Raw genomic sequence first — 23684 nt, 5'->3', positions numbered from 1 at the left:
CTTTTAAGAACTCCAGGCTTCTGTGCCTGGGCCACTTCTCTACTTCCCAGAACATTGTGGGCCAAGTGGCAAGTTATTAACCAAGCGCTTTGGAAAAATAAACTTCTTGGTTCGCCGAGTGGCATGGGAGCATTGAGAGGGTGTGTGTCTAAAGGCCCGTTCTGCTGCTGGCAGAGCTGACACTTGGCTAAAGGGCCGGGATTTCTGAGATGAGCCTCCCTACACCCGCATCTCAGAGCCTGCAGGAGAAATCAGAGAGGGAGAGGGGTCCAGTGGCCTGTTCAGGATGGTCTTCCTCTGCACCTAAGGGCGGTTGGTTTGCCCGAGTAGCACCAGAACCAAACGAAGCTGGGACAAAGCCCCTTAAGGGCAGCAGCACAGAGGGCGCCTTGGCTTCTCAGGAAGGGAGGGGACAGGAGCAAGAGGCGGGACCTCGCCCGGCCCTTTAGAGACACGTGCGGTTGTTTCCGTGTCTGGGAGATCACATGACCTGTATCAGCTGACTCGTCACGGTGGAGCTCAGCACTGGCGCTTCGCGCTCCCCGCCCTACTGCGCCCGGGAGCGCAGGACCCTGCGGAGGGGTAAGAACACCCCCAGGTCTTTTCTCTTTTGTCGCTGGTTCGCCCAGTCACCTGCACTCCACCCCCCGCTTCTCGCCCATCTCAGTCTTCCCGGCCTGGCACCCCGGAAGCCACTGCGAGGAGGGCCGTGGCCAGGCTCAGCCTTGCGCTGCCCCCAGGCGGCCAGGACCAAATGGCCCAGGGGAGCAGAAGGCGGAAAGTGGTTCTTACAGCAGGGGCCGAGGGCTGCTCCTCCTCCTCAGGACCTGACATGGAGGAGCTGCTCCGGTGCGTGGAGAGAGATCTGAACATCGATGCCCGGCAGCTGGCCCTGGCGCCGGGGGGCACCCACGTGGTGGCCCTAGTGTCCACGCGTTGGTTAGCTAGTCTCCGGGAGCGCCGGCTGGGACCCTGTCCCCGGGCTGAGGGCCTGGGTGAAGCGGAAGTCAGGACTCTACTGCAACGTTCGGTACAGAGGCTACCCCAGGGCTGGACGCGAGTGGAGGTGCACGGGCTGCGGAAACGGAGACTGTCCTACCCGCTGAGCAGAGTCTTGCCCTTTGAGGAGGGGTCCTGTAGCCCTGAGACTCTCACTCGTTTCATGCAGGAGGTGGCTGCCCAGAATTACCGGAACCTGTGGCGCCATGCATATCACACTTATGGGCAGCCCTATAGCCACAGCACTGCCCCCTCAGCTATACCTGCCCTAGACTCTATCAGACAAGCTCTACAGAGGGTCTATGGATGCACCTTCCTGCCAGTGGGTGAATCCATGCAATGTCTATCAAATGTCAGGGATGGGCCCTCTCGGGGCAGCTCTGCCTGCCCCAGCCTTTTGCGAGCTGAGGCCCTGCTGGAGTCACCCGAGATGCTCTATGTGGTACACCCTTATGTGCAGTTCTCCCTGCATGATGTAGTTACCTTCAGCCCTGCCAAACTGACCAACAGTCAAGCCAAGGTGCTTTTCATTCTCTTCCGTGTTCTGAGGGCCATGGATGCCTGTCACCGCCAGGGTCTGGCCTGTGGGGCCCTGTCTTTGCACCACATCGCTGTAGACGAGAAGCTTTGCAGCGAGCTCCGGCTGGACCTGAGTGCTTATGAGATGCCTTCTGAGGATGAGAATCAGGAGGTCTCTGAAGAGAAAGACAGGACAGGTGTTAAGTCTGAAAAAGACGGGGAAGGGAGACCTGGGTGTCCCACCTGCCAGAAAGAACTTAGGGGCCTTGTGCTAGACTGGGTCCATGGCCGCGTCAGCAACTTCTACTACCTCATGCAGCTGAATCGGTTGGCAGGTCGACGGCAGGGGGATCCCAACTATCACCCAGTGCTGCCCTGGGTGGTGGATTTTACCACGCCTTACGGGCGCTTCCGAGACCTTCGTAAATCCAAGTTCCGACTCAACAAGGGAGATAAGCAATTGGACTTCACCTATGAGATGACACGGCAGGCATTTGTAGCCGGTGGTGCGGGAAGTGGGGAGCCACTTCATGTTCCTCACCACATCTCCGATGTGCTCTCTGACATCACATACTATGTATACAAGGCCCGTCGCACACCCCGATCGGTGCTCTGTGGACATGTCCGGGCACAGTGGGAGCCCCACGAGTATCCTGCCACCATGGAGCGGATGCAGACCTGGACACCAGATGAGTGCATACCCGAATTCTACACGGATCCCTCTATCTTTTGCTCCATCCACCCTGACATGCCTGACCTGGACGTGCCAGCCTGGTGCAGTTCTAACCAGGAATTTGTGACTGCCCATAGAGCACTGCTGGAGAGCTGGGAGGTGTCCCAAGACCTGCATCATTGGATTGACCTTACTTTTGGCTACAAACTCCAGGGCAAAGAAGCTGTGAAGGAGAAGAATGTGTGTCTGCACCTGGTGGATGCTCACACCCATCTGACCAGCTATGGCGTGGTACAGCTGTTTGATCAGCCACACCCCCAACGCCTGGCTGGGGCTCCTGCCCTGGCCCCTGAACCTCCACTCATACCCCGGCTGTTGGTCCAGCCTATTCAGGAGGCCGCGGGCCAGGAGGACATCTCAGGACAACTTATTAATGGTGCGGGCAGGCATGTTGTAGAGGTCACTCCATGTGAGAGTGGCTGGACTAGAGAGAGGCCCACGGCAGGGGAAGATGACTTAGAACAGGCTACAGAAGCTCTGGATTCCATTTCCATCCCTGGGAAAGCAGGTGACCAGCCAGGCTCTTCCTCCAGTCAGGCCTCACCTGGTCTGTTGCCTTTTTCTGCACCCTCAGGCTCTCGGCCAGGCCGCAGGAGCAAAGCTACCGGGTTGGACTCCGGGGAGGGCGACGAGGGCAAGATTGTTCTTCCAGAAGGCTTCAGTCCCATACAGGCCTTGGAAGAGCTAGAGAAAGTGGGTAACTTCCTGGCCAGAGGCCTAGGGAGCCAGTTGGAGGAACCCGAGAAGCCTCAAGCCCAGCCACCTGTGTACCTGCAGAGTCTCTTCCATCGAGACATGCAGGTGCTGGGTGTCCTGTTGGCTGAGATGGTGTTTGCCACCAGGGTCCGGATACTGCAGCCCGATGCACCTTTGTGGGTACGCTTTGAGGCTGTTAGGGGCCTCTGCACACGCCACTCCAAGGACATCCCCGTGTCTCTGCAGCCTGTGCTGGACACACTCCTACAGCTGAGTGGACCCAAAAGTCCCTTAGTGGTGAAGAAGGGCAAGCTAGACCCACTGTTTGAGTACAGGCCTGTTTCCCAAGGATTGCCCCCACCCAGCCCAGCTCAGCTCCTCAGTCCCTTCAGCTCTGTGGTCCCCTTCCCTACCTACTTCCCAGCGCTGCACAAGTTCATTCTTTTATATCAGGCCCGGCGTGTGGAGGATGAGGTCCAGGGACGGGAGCTGGTGTTTGCTCTATGGCAGCAGCTGGGTGCCGTGTTAAACGACATCACTCCCGAGGGCTTGGAGATCCTCCTGCCTTTTGTGCTGTCACTCATGTCAGAGGAGCACACGGCTGTGTACACAGCCTGGTACCTATTTGAACCTGTTGCCAAGGCCCTGGGCCCCAAAAATACCATTAAGTACCTCCTGAAGCCTCTCATTGGTGCCTATGAGAACCCCTGCCGCCTGCATGGCCGCTTCTACCTGTACACTGACTGTTTTGTAGCCCAGTTGGTGGTGCGGTTGGGCTTGCAGGCCTTCCTTATCCACCTGCTGCCCCACGTCCTACAGGTACTGGCTGGGGTGGAGGCCTCCCAAGAGGAGGGCAAAGGCCTGGTTGGGACCACTGAGGATGAGGAAAACGAGCTCCCAGTGCCTGGGCCTGGCTCCTGTGCCTTTGGGGAGGAGATTCAAATGGGTGGACAGCCGGCTGCTTCCTCAGGACTGGGGCTCCCAGACTACAGGTCAGGCGTCAGCTTCCATGACCAGGCTGACCTGCCAGACACCGAGGACTTCCAAGCTGGACTCTATGTGGCCGAGTCTCCACAGCCCCAGGAGGCTGAGGCCGTGAGCCTGGGCCAGCTGAGCGACAAGAGCAGCACTAGTGAAGCCTCACAGGGCGAGGAGAGGGGTGGGGATGATGGGGGTGCCCCTGTGGACAAGAACAGCGTGAAGTCAGGGGACAGCAGCCAGGACTTGAAGCAAAGTGAAGGCTCTGAGGAAGAGGAGGAGGAGGAGGAAGGCTGTGTGGTGTTGGAGGAGGAGGAGCAGGATGAAGTCACAGGAACATCTGAGCTCACTCTGTCTGACACAATACTGTCCATGGAGACGGTTGTGGCTCCCGGCGATGGGAGAGACAGAGAAGAGGAAGAGGAGCCCCTGCCAGAGCAGACAGAGGGCAAAGAGCAGAAGATCCTCCTTGGTGAGCCCTGGGGCTGAGGGGATGTGGGTCAGCTGCTTTTTCCCTCAGTGTTTCACGTGCTGGGCATGGGTCTCTCTCATCCACTGTGGAGCGCACAGCTCACAGCCACGGTCAGTGGTCTGATACAGTGTGGCAGTGCCGTGTGTGAGTGGAAAGTGGGGCTTACGTTTAACTTTCAGGAGTCAGAGAAGGCGCCTTTGAAAGGGACCCCTAGGGCTGGGGGATGGAGTTTAGTGGTAGAGCACTTGGCTTGTATATGTGAGGCCCTGGGTGTCTGATCTCTAGCCCCAGAAAAGGAATTAGTAAATAAAAGCAAGTGGTTGAGGTGTAAACGGAACCAGACCTGCACTCACAGAAGGGGGGAGGTGGGAAGTGTACTCCAGATGGAGGGACAGCATGTGTATGCCCCTGAAGCTCTCTGTTCCAGCAGAGGCAGGGAAAGGCTAAAAGGGTTTTCTTAAGAGAGGTCAGAAGAGTAGTAGCCAGGGACAAGCCTGTATTCAAGAACTTGGGAGCATGGCTGAAGGGATGACCCTTCCTGCAGGTCCTGCCTGAGGAGCTGGTTTACATGGGTCATTGACTGGGGACCTCGACCATGGCGAATCGAATGGGCCAGTATGGTTAGGCTCACTGGCAGAGCCACAGCCAGAGTTGGCTGGGTGGGGTAGGGTGTAGTGGGTGGGGTGTAGTGGGTGAGTTATCTGATGAGCTCAGGACCTTTTCCTGCCTTGCAGATACAGCCTGCAAGATGGTCCGCTGGCTGTCCGCCAAGCTTGGCCCCACTGTAGCCTCTCGCCACGTGGCCCGGAACCTGTTGCGCCTGCTGACATCTTGTTATGTTGGTAAGGTCTGCGGTTAATGCTGGATACCAGGTTCCCCACTCAGGCTTTGTCCTTTCTTAATCCTCTTTAAGGGACTCCTTCCCTAATTTCCCATTACTTCCTGGGCAAGTCCTGGGTCTCACCATAAGTTTCTTTTCTTAAAAGTTAAGAATGGGGAAGAACCCAGTATAGAGTGAATAGAAGCTGCCCCAAAATCTCAGAAGGCCGATTTCCCTCCTGCCCTCTACTAGCTTCTCAAGGCTGCTGACCCTTCCTTGGCAGGGCCCACTAGGCAGCAGTTCACAGTCAGCTGTGATGACAGCCCCCCACTGAACGCCGGCAACATCTACCAGAAGAGGCCAGTACTAGGTGACATCGTGTCCGGGCCTGTGCTCAGCTGTCTTCTCCATATTGCCCACCTATATGGAGAACCCGTTCTCACCTACCAGTACCTGCCCTACATCAGCTACCTGGTTAGTCCCTGCTTCATCAGGCCCTGGATTGGGAGGCCAAGCTGGCCCCAGATCTCTGGGGTTCCAGGAGGTCTGTGGGGTGGTCTGGCCTTCCCTCATCTATTCTATGGTCCTAGGTAGCCCCGGGGAGCAACTCAAGCCCCAGCCGACTGAACAGCCGCAAGGAGGCCGGGCTGCTGGCTGCGGTGACACTGACTCAGAAAATCATCGTATACCTCTCCGACACTACCCTCATGGACATTCTGCCCCGCATTAGCCACGAGGTCTTGCTGCCTGTGCTCAGCTTCCTCACCTCCTTTGTTACAGGGTAGGCCCCTGCTCCTTGGGAGAGTCACCTAGCCTAGGGCCCCCCAGGAGGGGCTAGGAAGCTCAGGGGAAAGGAGAGAATATTGGCCTGAGTCATGGTTCTGATGCTGGGTGTAGTAGCACAGGCCTTTAATTCTAGCACCCAGAAGAGGGCAAGTTTCCACGAGTCTGAGGTCTATAGAGAGAGCTCCAGGTTAACTAAGGCCTGGAAAAGAAAAGAGTCCTGGTTCTGGGTTGTGGGTGTGGCTTGGTGATGCAACACTTTCCCAGCATGAAGGAAGTGCTATGTTTGAGCTCCAGCACCTCAGAAAAACAAATGACGAGGGCTGGGAAAAATAGCTCGGGGCTTAAGAGGATCCAGGTTAGATTCCCAGCAGCCATGTGGTAGCTCACAACCGTCTGTAACTGCAGTTCTATGGGACCTGCCACCCTCTTTCGGTCTCTGTGGGCACAGCAAACACGTGCACAGATAGACACACAGGCAAAACACCCATACACAAAAAAATTAAACAAAAAAAGTTCATGTTCTATCCTACGTGTAACTCTGACTAAGCCACACTCTTTCCCTGTGCCTCAATTTCCTCTCCTGGTCTGGACTGATCAGTCTTACAGCTCCTGTTATTGGGAGTTCCTGGTAAATTGGTCAAGTCCTTCAGGGAGGGGCTTGGAACTCAAGAGCTTTGTTTCTAGGTTCCCAAGCGGGGCCCAGGCCCGGACTGTCCTGTGTGTGAAGACCATTAGTCTAATTGCCCTCATCTGCCTGCGCATCGGACAGGAGATGGTCCAGCAGCACCTCAGTGAGCCGGTGGCCACCTTCTTTCAAGTCTTCTCTCATCTGCATGAGCTTCGGCAGCAGGTAGGAGCTTCTGGGCGGGGTAGGCCAGGCCAGGGCAGCGGACCCATTGAATCTGTGGGCTTCCTACCTGCAGGATCTGCAGCTGGATCTCAAGGGCTGTACTGAGGGCCAACTGCCAGAGGCAACCTTCTCTGATGGGCAGCGACGGCCAGTGGACCCCACCCTGCTGGAGGAGCTGCAGAAGGTGTTCACCCTGGAAATGGCGTACACAATCTACGTACCTTTCTCCTGCCTGTTGGGTATTGCCCATCACGTTCCTTTGCACAGAGTTGGTGACTACATCTCTTCCCTGGGGGGGGGGGTGCAATTCTTTCACCTCCAGAGTCAGCAGTGGATTTTTTTATTTTTATTTATTTTTATTTTTTTGACATGGGGTCTCATTTAACTGACCTTGACCTCCTTCCAGCTTCCACCCGTCTCCTGCTGGCACTATAGTCATGTGACACCAATCAGGCTTCTTCTTGTTCTTTTTTTTAAATGACCTTTGTATATGTATGGTATCTGTGTGAGTGTAGGTGTGTGTGTGCTGTGGCATGTGTGTGGAGGTGAAAGAATAGCTTTTGGGGGTCAGTCCTGTCTCACCACCATTGGTTTTGTGGACTGAACTCAGGTGGAGTCTCGGCAGCAGATCCCTTGCCTGATGAGTTCCCACTCTAGATCCTGTTTTTGTTTGTTTTCTTAGACAGGGTCTCTGTGTAGCCTGGCTGTCCTGGAACTCACTCTGTGGACCAGGCTGGCCTTGAAATCAGAGATTCACCTGCCTCTGCCTCCCAGTGCCGGGATTAAAGGCATGTGCTACCACTGCCTGGTTTTGTTTTTGATTTTTTTTTTTTTTTTTTTTTTTGGTTCTTTTTTTCGGAGCTGGGGACCGAACCCAGGGCCTTGTGCTTCCTAGGTAAGCACTCTACCACTGAGCTAAATCCCCAGCCCCTTGATTTTTAAAGATGAAATCTTACAGTGTAGTTCTGACCACCCTCATACATATCATCCTCCTGCCTCTGCATCTGCCTCCTCTGTGCTGGGATTACAGGCGTGCACTACCACACCCAGCTAACACTGGATTTAAACATAGGAATTTTAGGATCAGAGCAAACAAATTTGGCCTCAGAGCCCAATTTCCATGGTGATTATCTATCTTAGTTAGGATTTCTATTGAACATCTTGATAGGACATCATTACCAAAAGCAACTTGGGGAGGAAAGGGCTTATTTAATCTGACAACTCTCAGGTCATCAAGGGAAGTCAGGGCAGGAACTTGAGGCAGGAGCTGAAGCAGAAGCTAAAGGACTCTGGCTTGTTCCTTATGGCTTGCTCAGTCTGCCCCCACCCCCAAACAGTTTCTCTGTGTAGTCCTGGCTATCCTGAAGCTCACTCTGTAGACCAGGCTGGCCTCAAACTCAGAGATTTCCCCTGCCTCTGCCTCCCAAATGCTAAGATTAGAGACATGGGTACCAGCCCTGCCCCAGGGGTGGCACCACCCACTGTGAGTTGGCCACCTCCCACATCAATTGTTAATTAAGGAAATTCCCCCAGGGGCCAACCTGGTAGGGGAATTTTCTCAATTGAGGATCTCTTTTCAAATGACTGTAGCTGATGCCAAATTGACCAAAACAAACAAACAAACAACAACAAACCAACCAAAAAACCAAAATAACTAACCAGGACAGTGACTTATAAAGAGAATCTGACCATTTTCCAGCAGGAAAGGCCCAGGAGCTGGCTATGCAAGCCTGGGGAATGGAATGGTCTCCAGAAGCTGCCTGCAAAGGAATGAATGGCCTATGGGCTTTTGTGGCTTCCATTATGGGGTGGGCACTGTACTGGGCTTCTCTCTGACTAGGATGAGCAGCCCTGTAGTTGGGTGTGTTATGCTCCTACAAAATTCTAAGCTCCATGAGGCAGCACAGATCTGTCTTATTCATTGTGTGTCTGTTGCCAGAATGGTGCCTGGTGTATATGTGTCTCTCTATAGAGACAGCACTTATGTCTACCTATTGAAAAAGGAAGCTGTTGTTGGGGGAAGAAACTGAGGCTTACAGACAAGGACTTAATTACCCAGAGTAGCCCAGTCAGTACCTTGCCTTGGCATCTGTGGTTAGCAGCTACCTGCCATCTTCCCTGATCTTAGGACTTTTTCTGCTTCCCTGCAGGTGACATCATCCGGAAAATTATCCCCAACCACGAGTTGGTCGGGGAGCTGGCAGGGCTATATCTGGAGAGCATGAGCCCGAGCTCTCTTCGAAACCCAGCCAGCATGGAACCCGTCATGCCTAGTGCTGGCCCTGAATGGGACCCTCAGAGTGGGAGCTGTCTCCAGGATGATGGCCACTCGGGGACCTTTGGGAGTGTCCTGGTTGGAAATCGCATCCAGATCCCCGACTCTCAGCCCCAGAGTTCCGGGCCACTGGGCTCCATCTCTGGAGTGGGTAGTGGAGGCCTCAGCAGCAGGAATGAAGACAATGCTCTGAAGCGGGAGCTGCCCCGGAGTGCCCACGGCCTGAGCGGGAACTGGCTAGCATACTGGCAATACGAGATCGGTGTGAGCCAGCAGGATGCCCACTTCCACTTCCACCAGATCCGCCTGCAGAGCTTTCCAGGCCACACCGGGGCTGTCAAGTGTGTGGCCGCCCTGAGCAGTGAAGACTTCTTTCTGAGTGGCAGCAAGGACCGTACGGTGCGTCTTTGGCCACTGTACAACTATGGGGATGGGACCAGTGAGACGGCTCCCCGTCTCATCTACGCCCAGCACCGCAAAAGTGTCTTCTACGTGGGCCAGCTTGAGGCCCCGCAGTATGTGGTGAGCTGTGATGGGGCAGTGCACGTCTGGGACCCCTTCACAGGTGAGCGGGCCCAGGTGAGGCCTGTTCTGCAGCTGCTTTACTGTGCTTCCGCCAGGCCTCTGGGAATGGGACCCAGTGGGGAACATGCAATGGCATATTTTGGCGGGGAAGTGAGGCAGGACAGAAGAACCGTCAGGAGTTAGAATCTGTGGGACCCAAGTTTGAATCCGCTCCCCCAACCTACCAGCAAGCGGCCCAGCTGCTGCAAACATCTGCTTTCCACCTGTGAGAATCAAAGTTTCCAGGATTCTAGGAGTATGGTTTTGGCTTCTCGCACAGCGTTACCTGTCATCACTGTAAAGAGAAGTATGGATAGAGGAGCGTAAGGGCAGATGGAGGTGGCAGCTGGTTAGAGCATGCTATATGAAGAGAGCAGACTGTTTTGGGGTTGGGGCCTTGGTTTCACTGTGTGAAAACAGCAAGATGAGAAAGCCATGAAATTGTTAACATTTTCTGAGGGTCACTGGGGAATGGGATGCAGGTGTGGGGTGAGTCCCGGCTTGAAGAAGCCAAGGCTCTTTGATAGCCACTAGATCCCCAAATGTACTATGTCCTTTTTCAGGGAAGACCCTTCGCACAGTGGATCCTTCAGACAGCCGGGTGCCCCTGACTGCTGTAGCTGTCATGCCTGCCCCCCACACCAGCATCACCATGGCCAGCTCTGACTCCACCCTGCGCTTTGTGGATTGCAGGAAGCCTGGCTTGCAGGTCAGGAGGCATGCAGTCCCTGTGCTGCTGGGGGTCTCTAGGTACCTGTCAGGAAAGACACTCAGAGGGGACTCCACCTGGAACACTCCAAGAGCAGCCCTGTGGGTGGGGCTCTGGACTGGAGTGGGAGGGGTCAGGCCTGCTGGCTTCGTGGGTTTGAATGGGGGGGTGGGCTGCAGTAGGGTGGGTGAGTGGCACTTGGCACTTGAACGAAATCTCCTTCCATCTACAGCATGAGTTCCGACTGGGTGGAGGGCTGAACCCTGGGCTTGTTCGCTCCTTGGCTGTCAGCCCCAGTGGCCGGAGTGTTGTGGCTGGCTTCTCCTCTGGCTTCATGGTGCTTCTAGATACCCGCACGGGCCTGGTTCTCCGAGGCTGGCCGGCCCATGAAGGGGACATTCTACAGATCAAGGTGACTGCCTGAGGTCCCATCCTTTCATTTCTGCTTAGGGCCTGACCTGAGTGACGACAGGTTTATACCTTCTTGGGATGTTTGGTGGGTGGGAAACTGGCCCTCATAGGCCAGCTCAGGAACCGTCTGCACAGGAGGCAGGCTAGGGGCAGGAGCCAGGACTGGAGCTGACCCTGACGCTCCACAGAGATGTTCTAATGAGTAACCCTTGTCCATATTTGTCTTGCTTGGAGGATCAGGGGTTGCGCCCTGTCCGTGACCCAGTTCAGGTTAAATAAAGGAGGCTGTTTACTGCCTGGAGACCACTGAGCAGAGTCCATGCCCCCTGCTGGGCTGTCCTGATGGGGGCAGGAACAGGCCCAGGCCTGGGCATCATGTTCCTGCCTCCTATATTCACTCATAGGCCCTGGGGCATGTTCAGCAGGTTCTGGGAGGGGAGGAGAAGAGCTGCTTGTGGGAGGATTTCTCCGAGCATCTGGAACTCTCCTCCATAGCTCAGGTGGAGCTGAAGGGCGAATTGCCCCCTGGGTCACAGGGTCTCTAAAATTCCAAAATTCTAAGAGAATGTAGGATGGCTCTGGGGTCATCCTGGGTGTCAGTCCCAGACCTTCAGAGGCTTCTCTGAACCCCGGTTTTTTCCCATGTGAAGTGAGGACAGTGGCAAGTGCTCTTTCAGAGGACCTGAACTTGGTTCCCAGCGTCTACACTGGGCAGCTCAGCACTGTCTGACTCTAGCTCTAGGAGGATTCAACACCCTTTATGGCCTGTGTAGAAACATCCTTATGTGGCCTGAACACACATGAACACGAACAAAAATAAATGTTAAAAGAGAACAGTAGCACCTTGGACCTCACATGTTAATAAGATTAGATGTGGCCATGTTTTATAGAATCTGTTGGATTTTTTTTTTTTTTAATTTAAAAGCTTGGTCCAGGAGTGGTAGTACACACCCCTAATCCCAACACTCAGGAAACAGGCAGATGGATCTCTATAGGTTCAAGGCCAGCCTGGTCTACAGAGGAAGTTCCCAGACAGCTAGGGCTACCCAGAGAAACCCTGTCTCAAAAAACAAAAACAAAATGTTTAAAAGATTTATTTATTTATTTATTTATTTATTTATTTATTTATTTATTTATTTATTTATTTATTTGAGATAGGATCTATTAGCCCTGGCTGTCCCGGTACTCATTGTCTAGACCAGGCTGGCCTCAAAGCTCACAAAGATCATGCTACTTTTCCCTCCTAAGTACTGAGATTAAAGTAGTGTTGCACCATGCCCTAGTTTTTTCTTTATAGATTGGGTGTTTTGCCTGCTTGTGTGAATGTGCATGCTTTCACGCAGTGGTAATAGGGGTCAGAAGCGAGCATCAGCTCCTGGAATGGGACCTATGGATGGTTGGGAGTCACCATGTGGGGGCTGGATCATTTGCAAGAGTTACAAGTACTTCTGAGCCATCTCCAGCCTGCTATAGGTTTGGTTTGCCTGTTTGTTTGTTTGTTTGTTTTGTTTTGTTTTGTTTGGCTATCCGAAGTAGAATCTGTTCTTAAATAAGAGTAATAGTTACAGAGTTTTTGTTTTGTCTTTCTTTTCTGTTTTTGGTTGATTTGCTTTATCTGAGATAAGGTCTCACTCTGAACCCCTAGGTGGCCTGGAGCTTGCTATGTAGACCAAGCTGGCTTCAAACTTGTTTCCTGAGTGGTGGATTTATGGGCTTGTGCATTTTGCCCAGCCTCTGATGGTTGTTAATAACAATGTATTTAGTGTTTCTTTGGGAGACAGAGTCTCACTGTATATCACCCGGACATTGGCTGGCCTGGAAATCACTGTGTAGACCAGGCTGACCTTGAATTCCCAGAGATCTGTCTGCCTCCTGAGTTTGGAAATTAGAAGCACTCTGCAATGGTTTTGGAGTTTGGCGAGCACCCGGGCCCCCATTGAAGCTGTCTCTCCTTCCCACTCTCTGCAGGCTGTAGAGGGCAGTGTGATAGTCAGCTCCTCTTCCGACCATTCCTTGACTGTTTGGAAGGAGCTGGAGCAGAAGCCCACGCACCACTACAAGTCAGCATCGGACCCAATCCACACCTTCGACCTGTACGGCAGCGAGGTGGTCACTGGCACTGTGGCCAACAAGATTGGTGTCTGTTCCCTGCTTGAACCACCCTCTCAGGCCACCACAAAGCTCAGTTCCGAGAACTTCCGTGGTACACTCACCAGTCTGGCTTTGCTGCCCACGAAACGCCACCTCCTGCTGGGCTCTGACAATGGCATCATCCGCCTCCTGGCATAGGTCCTGGCAGGAGTTGGCTGAGGGCAGTGTGAGATGACACCTCTCAGGTCCAACTCCTCATCCTCCATCTCTCAGCCAGTTCTCAGCGGAGCCCAGGCTTTGGGTACCCACATGGCCTGCTGTCTGGGATTGCACAGCTTCTCAATCTCCAAAGCCGGGGAAGTGACTTCATTCGTGAAACTCGGGAGATGCTGTTCGTAACCAGCCAGAAGGGGGACAAGGAAAGCACTGTGATCCCCATTGCTCCCCAGCTCTGCCTTCTGGACTCACATGGGGACAGGGAAGCTCCAGGAAATGAAAGGAGATGGGCGTTTGCTCAGCCAGCTTCTTCTAGCCAGGTTCTCCTTAGCTCTGTCTCCCAAGGGTAGGAAACCGCTCCTACCTAAGGTTCTGATGGGACTGGGAGTCCAGCCTCAGGAGGGCTTGCCATGACCCAGAAGTCTCAGGGCTTGGTCTGGGGTTTTATTATCCATTCAGCCAGGTCTTCCCACTGTGGGACCAGAAAACAGGGGAAAGGAGGGGACGGCCAGGGTTATTTGGGCCCAGCTGGTCCAGGAATGAATCCATGCCTTGCCTTGGTACCCCTAACCACAGCGTTTGTGCCTTCAGTCGGGGAGGCAGCCCTTGGGACCAGCACCCCTAGGGAGAGGAGGCAGCAGGAATCATGTTTGCATCTCGGGCCCTCCCAGGGGATGGGCAGACCCTGGCATCTCTTGAGTCCCCATTTGAAGAAGAGAAGTCTGAGATGCCGCTCTTGCTGCCTCCTCACTGTTTGCAATCTGTGTAAATAAGGTCAATAAATTCTTTGGAAGAGCCATGGAGCTGAGTGAGGCTGTGCTGTTTGCCTAGGCCGGGCTCAGGCAATCCTGCCTCAGCCTTCCAAGGAGCTGGGGTACCGGCACATGTCGAGTGCCTGGCTTATGGTCTGTCTCTGCTTTTTGCAGACACTCTCGTATTTCTCAGGCTGTTCTTGATTTCGGATGACCATCCTGCCTGAAACAGCACCAGGCCCAACTTTTAATTTTTAAAGACATTTGTTTCTGTATGTGTATGATTGTTTTGCCCACTTGCATGTGTGTGCACCATACTTGGGTCTGGTCCCTGCAAAGGTCAGAAGGGAGCATCGGATCACCTGGAACTGGAGTTAATGAATGGTTATGCACTACATCTGGATGCTGAAAAATGAACGTGGATCCTTTGCAAGAGCGATCAATGTTCTTACCACTGAGTCGTCTCTAATCCCTATGGCCAGCTTTTTTTTTTTTTTTTTTTTTTTTTTGGACACAAGGTCTGGTAGCTAAAACCACTGGCCTCAACGTAATATGTAGTCGAGGTTGACCTGGTATTCCCTGCCCTCTCCTCTTTCTTCCAAGTGCTGATATTATACATAGGTTTGTACAATCAGACCCTCTTTTTTTTTTTTTTTTTTTGGTTCTTTTTTTCGGAGCTGGGGACCGAACCCAGGGCCTTGCGCTTCCTAGGCAAGCGCTCTACCACTGAGCTAAATCCCCAGCCCCTAATCCGACCCTCTTGATGGCACCATAGTCGGAAAAGCCAAGATCTGGTAGTTTCCAGAGCTGTGAAGAACATAGCAAGAGGGTAGAGAGACAGCCATTGTCCTCTGGCTGCCTTGGATTCAGAGCTTCTGGTTTGGGTTGCCTCAGGTCAATTCTCAGACAGCTCATCCTTAGGGAAAGTGAACACTGCTGAAGAGGTGGGACCCTGGGAGGGCCAGCCTCCATCTGAGTCTCTCCACCCCTCGCCTTGGGGCCTAGGCTGAAGGGAGCTAACCAGGATCCTGGGTTTTACAGTTGGGTGCAGAGGTTCCTGCAGCGTCCCCTTCCCTGGGCAGCTGTGGTGGTAGTGGTGGGGAAGACTTCTGGTTGTGACTCTGGACCCAGTTCTGTATGCTTACACAGGTTACACAGCCTCTTGGAGCCTGACTGTGTATAATCCCCCATGTTGAGGAATCATTAGAAGACTTGTCAGACCCTGAGCTTCCTGGATCTACCCTTTTTTTTTGCCTGGCCAGACCCAGCCTCCTCAACTGTCTGCTCCTGTAACCCCTTTCTCCAGGCTCAAGCAGGGTTCTGGGTAGCTGTTTAAGGATTAGTACCCTTGGTGGGAAAGGGGCTTCTGGCCCCCATATCAATGTTTAACCGGATGCGCAGGTCAATATTTACCAGCACAGGACACGAGCTGGACGGGGGTTGGCTAAGAGCAAAGGTCCTGTGGGAGGAGAGAGCTAGGCCGTGCTGGCTACACTGGGTGGAGGAGCGTGGGGAGCAAGTGGGCTCCGGGAGAACATCGTGTGCTGCGCTAAGAAGCCTGAAGAGGTAGGATGGGGGTGGTGGTGCAGCCTGCTCCTCGGGCAGCAGAGGAAGTGGGGAGCTGTCCCTCTTGGCAAGGGGTCTGGCCGAATCTGTTCAGGGAATCAGCAGCTTCACAGTGTCCTGGGGTGGTGAGGAGTGGAGAGATACAGAAAGCTCCAGGAGAAGTCTCTAGAACCTCAAAATTTGGAAGCCTGTTCTTGGCGGGAAGAAACATATATCCAGATTGCAAATAAGGCCCTGGCTGAAGGTTCTTGGACACAATTGTGGGGGTCTGGGGATAACAGGAGGAACCATTAGAAGAGCTGGCCCTGAGACAAGGCCCTGAGGATGGGAAGGAAGCCTTTGTTGGAGGCCCTAGACTGAGAGCCTCCCCCATCCATCAGCTGGGCTTCCCCGAAACACCCTGGAGCAGAACTTGGGACAGAGGTAGGATGAGGCTTGTGGTTCCCGTAAGTCCAAAGGTGTCTGTGTCAGTCATTCATTGGTCAACAAAGCAGTTTCTGGCTGCCTTACCACCCAAGCTGAGCTCTCAGAGCCTTTGGGTAGGACCCAGGTAGCCTTAGAGAGGCTGGATGAAATGAACAACAGGTTGGGTGGCTTCGCTAGGGTGAGACTCCTTTCCGGATCATCACTGAGGGCTAGGCAGGCATCATGCTCAAAATCTACAATGGGAGTAGGAAGGACTTCTGTCGTAAATTTACAAGACAAGGTAAAGCCCAAAGGCTTTAGGGAAATGCACAAGATCCTCTTCCAAGACTCGGAGTCTAGATTTGAACCCAGGACTGATCCACAATGTGAGACATAAGAATGACGAATAAGGGGTTGGGGATTTAGCTCAGTGGTAGAGCGCTTGCCTAGGAAGCGCAAGGCCCTGGGTTCGGTCCCCAGCTCCGAAAAAAAGAACCAAAAAAAAAAAAAAAAAAAAAAAGAATGACGAATAAATGAAAAACTATACAGGTGAAAAAAAATTCTTCTGGAAATCCCACCTCTCAGGGCGAGATCCACAGCTAATGTGTTTTGAGTCCAGGTTCTGCAACCTGGTGTGGTCAAGGAGCCCATGGGTAGCAAGCAGTCTACTGCCTGGCCTTTGAGTGTGAGATAGGAACTAACCCTTTCTGTTTTGGATACAGGAACATGGCACTGCTCCGGGGGCTCCTGGTACTTAGCTTGTCCTGTCTGCAAGGTCCCAGTTCAATGGTGAGGCAACGCTGAGGTCTGAGTGGGAAGCAGTCAGTCAGGCTGAAGGAGATGTTGGGGGCAGGGGCAAGTTTGGGAGAGCCAGAGGGGTGGGAAGGGAGGAACTCTGAGTCCTCTGTCCACCCTTTTCTCAACAGTTCTCTCCTGTGAGCGCCATGGATCTCCCGGGCCAGCAGGTACTCAAAAGTGAGGGGTTGGGGGGAAGAGCTCAAGGGTCTCACCTGTCTTGGACAAGGTAGGGACCCATGAGAAGGGGCTTTTCTTCATCTACTCTCTCCTTTCTCTCCACAGCCAGTGAGTGAGCAAGCCCAGCAGAAGCTGCCCCCACTTGCCCTCCTCAAGTTGGGCAACCAGGTACAATCAGGTGGGGCTGGGGAAGAGTAGGTGGGGCCAGAGGGAGGAGGAGGACCAACCAGATCAGTGGAAGCAAGAGAATGGGGGGGGGGGGGAGACATAGTTATAGGGCTGATGTTCAGGGGCTCAGAAGGGTTGGGGAAGGAAGGACTCCAGCATGACTCTTCTCACCTCAGATCTAGGACAAGGTCTTTGCTGCCCTATAGTGCTGCCCAGACTATGAGGGAAACAGAGAACCTGGAGCTGACCCCTTGACCTCACTGACTTCTGATCTGTCCTTGTAGGATCTTGGTGACCATGCTACCCTGAAGAGGTCCCCAGGAGATTGCAAGAGTGCCCCAACTACAGAGGAGACTCGCAGGCTGTCTCAGGCCATGATGGCTTTTACTACTGACCTGTTCTCCCTGGTGGCCCAAACATCCACCAGCTCCAACCTTGTCCTGTCACCCCTTAGTGTGGCCCTAGCACTCTCTCACCTGGCACTAGGTACTAGGGTCACACCTGTCCAGGAGAACTAGGAGACCATAAAGGGTTTGATACTGCAGAGGTCGTCCGTGGGTGGGTGGTTTCTCTATCGGGCACACATGGACATATGGTAGAAGGCAGGTGACTGAGCTGTCACCACTCTCTATGAGTCAGAGATCCAGGGATAGCCTACGAATGTGATTGACAAGGTATTTTAGCACAGGAATTTGATGGCTACAATCTCTTCCAGTGGACATGAGTGTCTCACTGTGGGACACTGCGGTTCAGAGAGGAAAGGTACCTTGGGCGAGGTGACATTGCCTAGCTTGTTAGCTGCAGAGAGGAAAGCTGAATCTGGGGTCCTATGACTCCATGGGAGGGGGGGAGTGCTCTGTGGCCATGTTCATCATGGGAATGTGAGAGGGTGGGAGTGGGCAGTAGGGCCAGAAGGAGCCCGTGGCCTAGGCATCAGTCTACTTGGTCCCCTTCAGGTGCTCGGAACCAAACACTGGAGAACCTGCAACGAGTGCTGCACATGAACATGGGATCCTGCATCCCGCATCTACTGAGCCATTTCTGCCAGAACCTAAACCCCGGGACAATCCGACTGGCGGCCAGAATATACTTGCAGAAAGGTAGGTGCCGATGGCAGCCAGCTGCCTCTAGTGCACAAGGGTGAGGGAGAGGGGCTTGGCAGCGGGTAGCACACTGGTGGCTGTGGGAGCCCTGGGATGAGTTTGTGGCTGGTTGCATGCAGGATTTCCCATCAAAGATGATTTCCTGGAGCAATCGGAAAAGCTCTTCGGCGCGAAGCCCGTGAAACTGACTGGAAGGCAGGAAGAAGACCTGATGAACATCAACAAATGGGTGAAGGAGGCCACAGAAGGGAAGATTGAGGATTTCCTCTCTGAGCTGCCGGATAACACCGTGCTGCTCCTCCTCAATGCCATCCACTTTCACGGTGCATTGTTCTTCTTAAGCCACTTACCCTCACAGTCCCACCCGCCCTGACGGCTGTGCAAACTTTGCTAGGCCATGAAGCAGGGCATTGTCTGGGCGTGTGAAGAGGAGGAAAGTCAAGCTGTAGAGGCCAGGCTGCCTTGAGAGGAAACTGGGGCTACAGAGGGATGGAGAGATGTAAATGCAGATGTAGGGAAGACACTTAGGATCAATTAGATGTCAACCAGCCAGCGCCTCTGGGAGCTTGGCTTCCACTCCTTGTTCCTTGAGTGGGTTCTAGGCAGGACAGGGAGGAGGCTGGTCTTACGTTCATGGCTCCTGCCCTCTGCCTGGCCGCAGGTTTCTGGAGGACCAAGTTTGACCCCAGCCTCACCCAGAAAGACTCCTTCCACCTGGACGAGCAGTTCACGGTGCCAGTGGCCATGATGCACGCACAGTCATACCCCCTTCGATGGTTCCTGCTGGAGCAACCTGAGATACAGGTCACTCTGGGTTTGGGCTTTGACTAGCAAACTAGGCCTGGTGCTGGGAGGCAAAGTATGGTCCGTGGGGTAGGTCGCTCCCAAAGGGTCCATTAGGCCTCCACCCAGGACACAGCCTCTTTGAGGTTCATCTACTCAAAGAAAATATATTGAGATTTTGTCATGTGCCAGATCTCTGTGCTGGGGTTTTAGCAGAGCCCAAGACCAGGGCCCTGCTCCTAAGGGAACTCAGGAGTTCCTACACAGTGCTCCATAGATGGGAGGTGGGTTTCAAAACTTATTGCTCAGAACATTCTGATTGGATGGAGCTCTGTGCCAAGCTGTCTTGGCTAAGGCTTCCCTTGCTTCTAGCCTAATCGTGACTCCTTGGCTACAATGTTGATTCTTGGGCCCATCATCTGCGGCTGAGATAACAGTATGAGTTAGTTTTGTTTGTTCGAGGGTCTGACCATGTTACACAGGCTGACTTTGAACTCATGACCCTCTTGCCTGTCTGAGTACTGGAATCCCAGGTGTGTGGCACCACACCTGCTCATCCATTCTGTTGGTTAGTTTTCTTCGGCAAGCAGGACACAGCCTTGCCAGTTCTGCATGGAGAAGCCACCTGGGCAGCCGGGCTTCTCTCTAGCTTGATGGTGAGAAGATGAGAGCCTGCTCAGCTCAACTTAGCTCTTTCTTTCCTGTTGCTTCTTTCTTTCTTTCTTTTTTTTTTTTTAATTTATGTATGTATGTGAATACACCGTAGCTGTCTTCAGACACCAGAAGAGGGCATCAGATCTCATTACAGAGGGTTGTGAGCCACCATGTGGTTGCTGGGAATTGAACTCAGGACCTCTGGAAGAGCAGTCAGTGCTCTTAACCACTGAGCTATCTCTCCAGCCCCTGTTGCTTCTTTCTTGAAGCCCTGTGTTACCCACTGTTCCTTCATCCTCTGGTTCCCTCTCCCCATCCTCCCACTGGCAGAGGATCTGCCTGCAGGAACTCAGGGAGCCGTGAGCCTAGTGACTTCCATGCTGTCCTAACTGCAGGGATTCGTCAATAAAAGGTGTGAGCTGAGTACGGTGTCTTACACCATAATCCTCGCCCTCAGAAGGTTGATGCAGGAAGACTGAGATTGAAGATAGTCAGGGCTATGATCAGACTTGTCTAAAGAGAGAGAGAAAGAAAAATCTCATTCCACATCTTGACGTGTATAGCAGACTCTCTGGGTGAAGGTGAAAGGCAAGGGGCGAGCTTCCTCCGCTTTGCCATGGCTCCTCTACAGGTCATTTTGAAAGCCAGTAGCCACCCTATCACATGCAGGGAGAACTGAGAGGCAAAGACAGTAAGGCCCATCGCTTGTCTGTACAGCTAGTCGATAGCAGATGGAGGACTCAGTCTGGAGTGAAGACCCTGCTAGAAGATTCAAAAGTCTGACTGGACATGTAGCTCAGCAGATGAGTGCTTGCCTGGCATGCACAAAGCCCTTTGTCCACCCCTAGCAACACATATGCCAGGTACACTGATGCATATCTGCCATCCCTAGTACTTTTAGACAGAGACAGGAGGATCAAAAGTTCAAGGTGGAGAAATGTCTCAGCAGTTAGGAGTACTTACTGGCGGCTCTTGCAGAGGACCAGGTTTGATCCCCAGCACCCACCACACAGCTCACAACCACCTGTAACTTCGGTTCCGGGGGATATGTTGCCCTCCTCTGGGCTCTGTGGGTACTGCAAGGACATGATACACAGACATACTCTCAGGCAAAATACACATACACATAAAATAAAATAAAATAAAATAAAATAAAATAAAAATAAACCTTAAAAGGAAGTTCAAGGTCATTGTGAATTACATAGTGAGTCTGAGGACAGCCTGAGATACATTACCCTGTCTAAACAAAACAAAACTTGGGCTTGATGTACAGCTCTGTAATCCCAGCATTCAGGAGGCAGAGAGGCAAGAGAGTTAGAAGTTCATAGCCATTCTTGGCTAAACAGTCATTTCAAAGGCAGCTTGGGATCCATGAGACCCTGTGTCCAAAAAAGAGGGAGCTATGTGTAGTTATACACATCTTAAATTCCAGCACTTGGAGGGCAGAGGCAGGCAGATCTCTCCAAGTTCGAGGCCAGCCTGGTCTACAGAGTGAGTTCCAGGACAGCCAGGGCTACACAGAGAAACCCTGTCTAGAAGAAACAACAAGATGGCGTGCGCATGCATGCACACACACACACACACACACACACACACACACACACACAGGGTGGAAAGTAATACAGGAAGACAGCTGATGTCTACCTACTTCTGCCTCCGTATACCCATGTGCAAACATACTCATACCCATACAAGTATGTATGCTTATGTGTGTACAAGCACACATGTAAAAGCATTATCTCATGTGGTCCCAGATGAAGTGAAAGCATGCTAACCTGGAATTTCTCGCTCTTGTCTCAAAAGCACAGAAGTAATTTTGGCCCAGACTCCAGACAGGTCTCAGTGCTGTCTGGCCCTCATGTTCTCTCCTTTTCTTATCTGTAGGTGGCTCATTTCCCATTTCAGAACAACATGAGCTTCGTGGTCATAATGCCCACTTACTTTGGGTGGAACGTGTCCGAGGTACTAGCCAACCTGACCTGGGACACTCTGTACCAGCCCTCGATGCGGGAGAAGCCCACCAAGGTGCGGCTGCCTAAACTTCATCTGGAACAGCATCTGGACCTGGTGGCCACCCTCAGCAAGCTGGGTAAGGAGGTTGGGAATAGGGTGCCCTCAGGTGGTCTTGGCAGAGTACGTGAGCTGCCAGTGTGTCTGAGTCTGAGGTGGCCTTGCCTCCCTCCTGGATGGGAACATTTGATATGCTCCCCTAGACGTTCTGTTCTGGGGTGGAGTGGGGTGAACTACTCTGCTACCTGAGACTGAGCACTACATAGTCCTGGGTAAAGAGTTCAGGGCGAGGACTGGAGAGAAAGCTCAGTGGTTAAGAGCACCGACTGCTCTTCCAGAGGTCCTGAGTTCAATTCCCAGCAACTACATGATGGCTCACAACCATCTGTAATGGGATCCGATGCCCTCTTCTGGTGTGTCTGAAGACAGCTATAGAACTCATATAAAATAAATAAATAAATGAATCTTTAAAAAAAAAAAAGAGTTCAGGGCGATATGTGAACCTTGCTGACTATCTTGGAAAGGGAAGAGGAGAAGCTGGGGTCACCATGTTGAAGAGCCGAAGCTACTTTGCACTAGGCACTGAGCGCTCACTGGGCACAGTCTAATGGAGCGGGCAAGTGGAGACTCAGGTACCCACAGTCTAGTATGAGTGGTAAGTCGGAGGGTGCCTCTCCAGTTTACCCCAGAGAATATTAAACCAGTACCTACTGCAGACCTTGATCAAAAAAGGCCTCTAAAAGTGTCGTCTAGGCTGAGGCTTAGAGATTTAACAGATTCCAGTCAACCACTGCGTTCAAGTGTTCCCTTTAGCCAGGGTCCCAGACACTTCCAAATACCCTTGGGGCAGCACTGACCAGCCATCTGCTGCTCTGCACAGGCCTACAGGACTTGTTCCAGAGCCCAGACCTGCGTGGGATCTCTGACCAGAGTCTGGTGGTGTCTAGTGTGCAGCACCAGTCTACCATGGAGCTCAGTGAGGCTGGTGTGGAGGCAGCGGCAGCTACCAGCACAGCCATGACTCGAATGTCCCTTTCCTCCTTCTTTTTGAACCGACCATTCATCTTCTTCATCATGGAGGAGACCATAGGCATACCCCTCTTTGTGGGAAGTGTGAGAAACCCTGACCCCAGTGCACAGCCCCAGCCCCAGGAACAGCAAGACTCCCCTGACAACAGGCGCTTAGACCAGAATGACAAAGCTGACATCCCCGGAGGCAAGACCTTTGCTCCTGACTTGAAACTTGTGCCCCGCCTGGAGGAAGATTATCCCCAGTTTAGCTCCCCCAAATGAGGAGGGGCCCTGGCCAGCAGCATCCTGAGTCCCCACCTGGATCAGCCTCTCAACTCCTGTGACTCTTTCCAGCCAGCTTTGTGGGATAGGGTGGGACCTGGGGGACAGTCACTGGGGATTGGAGGCGGGGTGGGGCCTGGGAGGAGGCAGGCCCAGGGAGTCTTCATTGCTTCCCAAGGGGCCCAGGAGGTGACCTTTTGTGGGCTGGCACTCGTGGATAGTTTTGGCAAGAGGTAGGTTGGGCTAGTCCCTAACTTAGAGTCCCTCCACATTTGTAAGCAGAGGCTAGAGAGGCCCTCTTTAGACATATCCCCAGATGCCCGGGTGGGAAAAAGACAAGTGTTGGTCTCCTGAGCTTAGACCGGCCTTGGTGTTCTACTCCATGGGTGGAGGCGGACCTACCCTGACTCTGATGTGCCTTGCTGAAGACATTCAGGTCCCCAACCTGTGTCCTGCCACCCAAGCCACCCCTCTGGTTTTTGGAGATGCCAGCACTGCCAGGAGCCTTCCTCCATCTTCCTCTCGTCCTCCTCTGCCAGGAAGCTCAGGGGCTGAGGCAGGGAAGGGCCCCTTTAGCTCCCAAGACTCTTTTGTAAGGTTTTTGTAGTGATTTTTATGCCACCTGAATAAAGAATGAATGGATCGGGCTGGTTTGACGTCACAGTTCTGGGCAAGTGGATGTGGCTGGGAGGCACCCATAGGACAGATTGCACTGAACCCTCTCTGTGCCACGTTTGGTCTCTGGCCACATGCCCATCCTCTCTAGGTCTACTAGGTCTACCTCCATGCCAGCCTGCCTCAGCTCTCAGCCCTTCCCTCTCTGTGTGCCTCGGGCAGCCGGTAACAAGGACGGCTC

The 23684-nt window shown here is 53.1% G+C and overlaps 2 protein-coding genes across 10 annotated transcripts; both read left to right on the top strand.

Moving 5' to 3' along the window:
- The first annotated feature begins 492 nt into the window (after positions 1-492).
- Wdr81 (WD repeat domain 81) lies at positions 493-13919 on the top strand. Of its 8 annotated transcripts, none has more exons than XR_015630604.1 (10): positions 493-4397; positions 5132-5239; positions 5501-5691; positions 5808-5998; positions 6688-6853; positions 6927-7037; positions 9004-9693; positions 10256-10401; positions 10634-10813; positions 12781-13918. XR_015630604.1 is itself a non-coding variant. In XM_087572004.1 (10 exons), exons 1-10 carry the CDS (start codon positions 755-757, stop codon positions 13099-13101), a joined length of 5835 nt encoding a protein of 1944 aa, XP_087428130.1. In that variant the 5' UTR covers positions 493-754; the 3' UTR covers positions 13102-13918.
- A 1170-nt stretch (positions 13920-15089) lies between these two features.
- On the top strand, positions 15090-23475 carry Serpinf2 (serpin family F member 2). 2 transcript variants are annotated; one of them, XM_087570568.1, is made up of 10 exons: positions 15090-15860; positions 16565-16631; positions 16769-16807; positions 16923-16985; positions 17270-17471; positions 17942-18085; positions 18208-18411; positions 18750-18892; positions 21410-21614; positions 22416-23475. In XM_087570568.1, exons 2-10 carry the CDS (start codon positions 16569-16571, stop codon positions 22826-22828), a joined length of 1476 nt encoding a protein of 491 aa, XP_087426694.1. In that variant the 5' UTR covers positions 15090-15860; positions 16565-16568; the 3' UTR covers positions 22829-23475.
- The last annotated feature ends 209 nt before the right edge of the window (positions 23476-23684 follow it).

This window comes from Rattus norvegicus, chromosome 10 (assembly GCF_021556685.1).
Source record: "Rattus norvegicus strain SHRSP/BbbUtx chromosome 10, alternate assembly SHRSP_T2T, whole genome shotgun sequence".
NCBI classification, from domain to species: domain Eukaryota; kingdom Metazoa; phylum Chordata; class Mammalia; order Rodentia; family Muridae; genus Rattus; species Rattus norvegicus.
The sequence above is the reverse complement of the archived record's forward strand: the minus strand, read 5'-3'. Positions and strand labels throughout refer to the sequence as shown.

Excerpts from the sequence above, each read along its gene's own strand:
- Wdr81 (XM_087572004.1), top strand. The coding sequence starts at position 755 with ATGGCCCAGGGGAGCAGAAGGCGGAAAGTGGTTCTTACAGCAGGGGCC. Across the intron at positions 4,398-5,131 it reads AGAGCAGAAGATCCTCCTTG|ATACAGCCTGCAAGATGGTC; the intron begins GTGAGCCCTGGG and ends CCTGCCTTGCAG. Across the intron at positions 5,692-5,807 it reads TGCCCTACATCAGCTACCTG|GTAGCCCCGGGGAGCAACTC; the intron begins GTTAGTCCCTGC and ends CTATGGTCCTAG.
- Serpinf2 (XM_087570568.1), top strand. The coding sequence starts at position 16,569 with ATGGCACTGCTCCGGGGGCTCCTGGTACTTAGCTTGTCCTGTCTGCAA. Across the intron at positions 16,986-17,269 it reads TCCTCAAGTTGGGCAACCAG|GATCTTGGTGACCATGCTAC; the intron begins GTACAATCAGGT and ends CTGTCCTTGTAG. Across the intron at positions 17,472-17,941 it reads ACTCTCTCACCTGGCACTAG|GTGCTCGGAACCAAACACTG; the intron begins GTACTAGGGTCA and ends GGTCCCCTTCAG.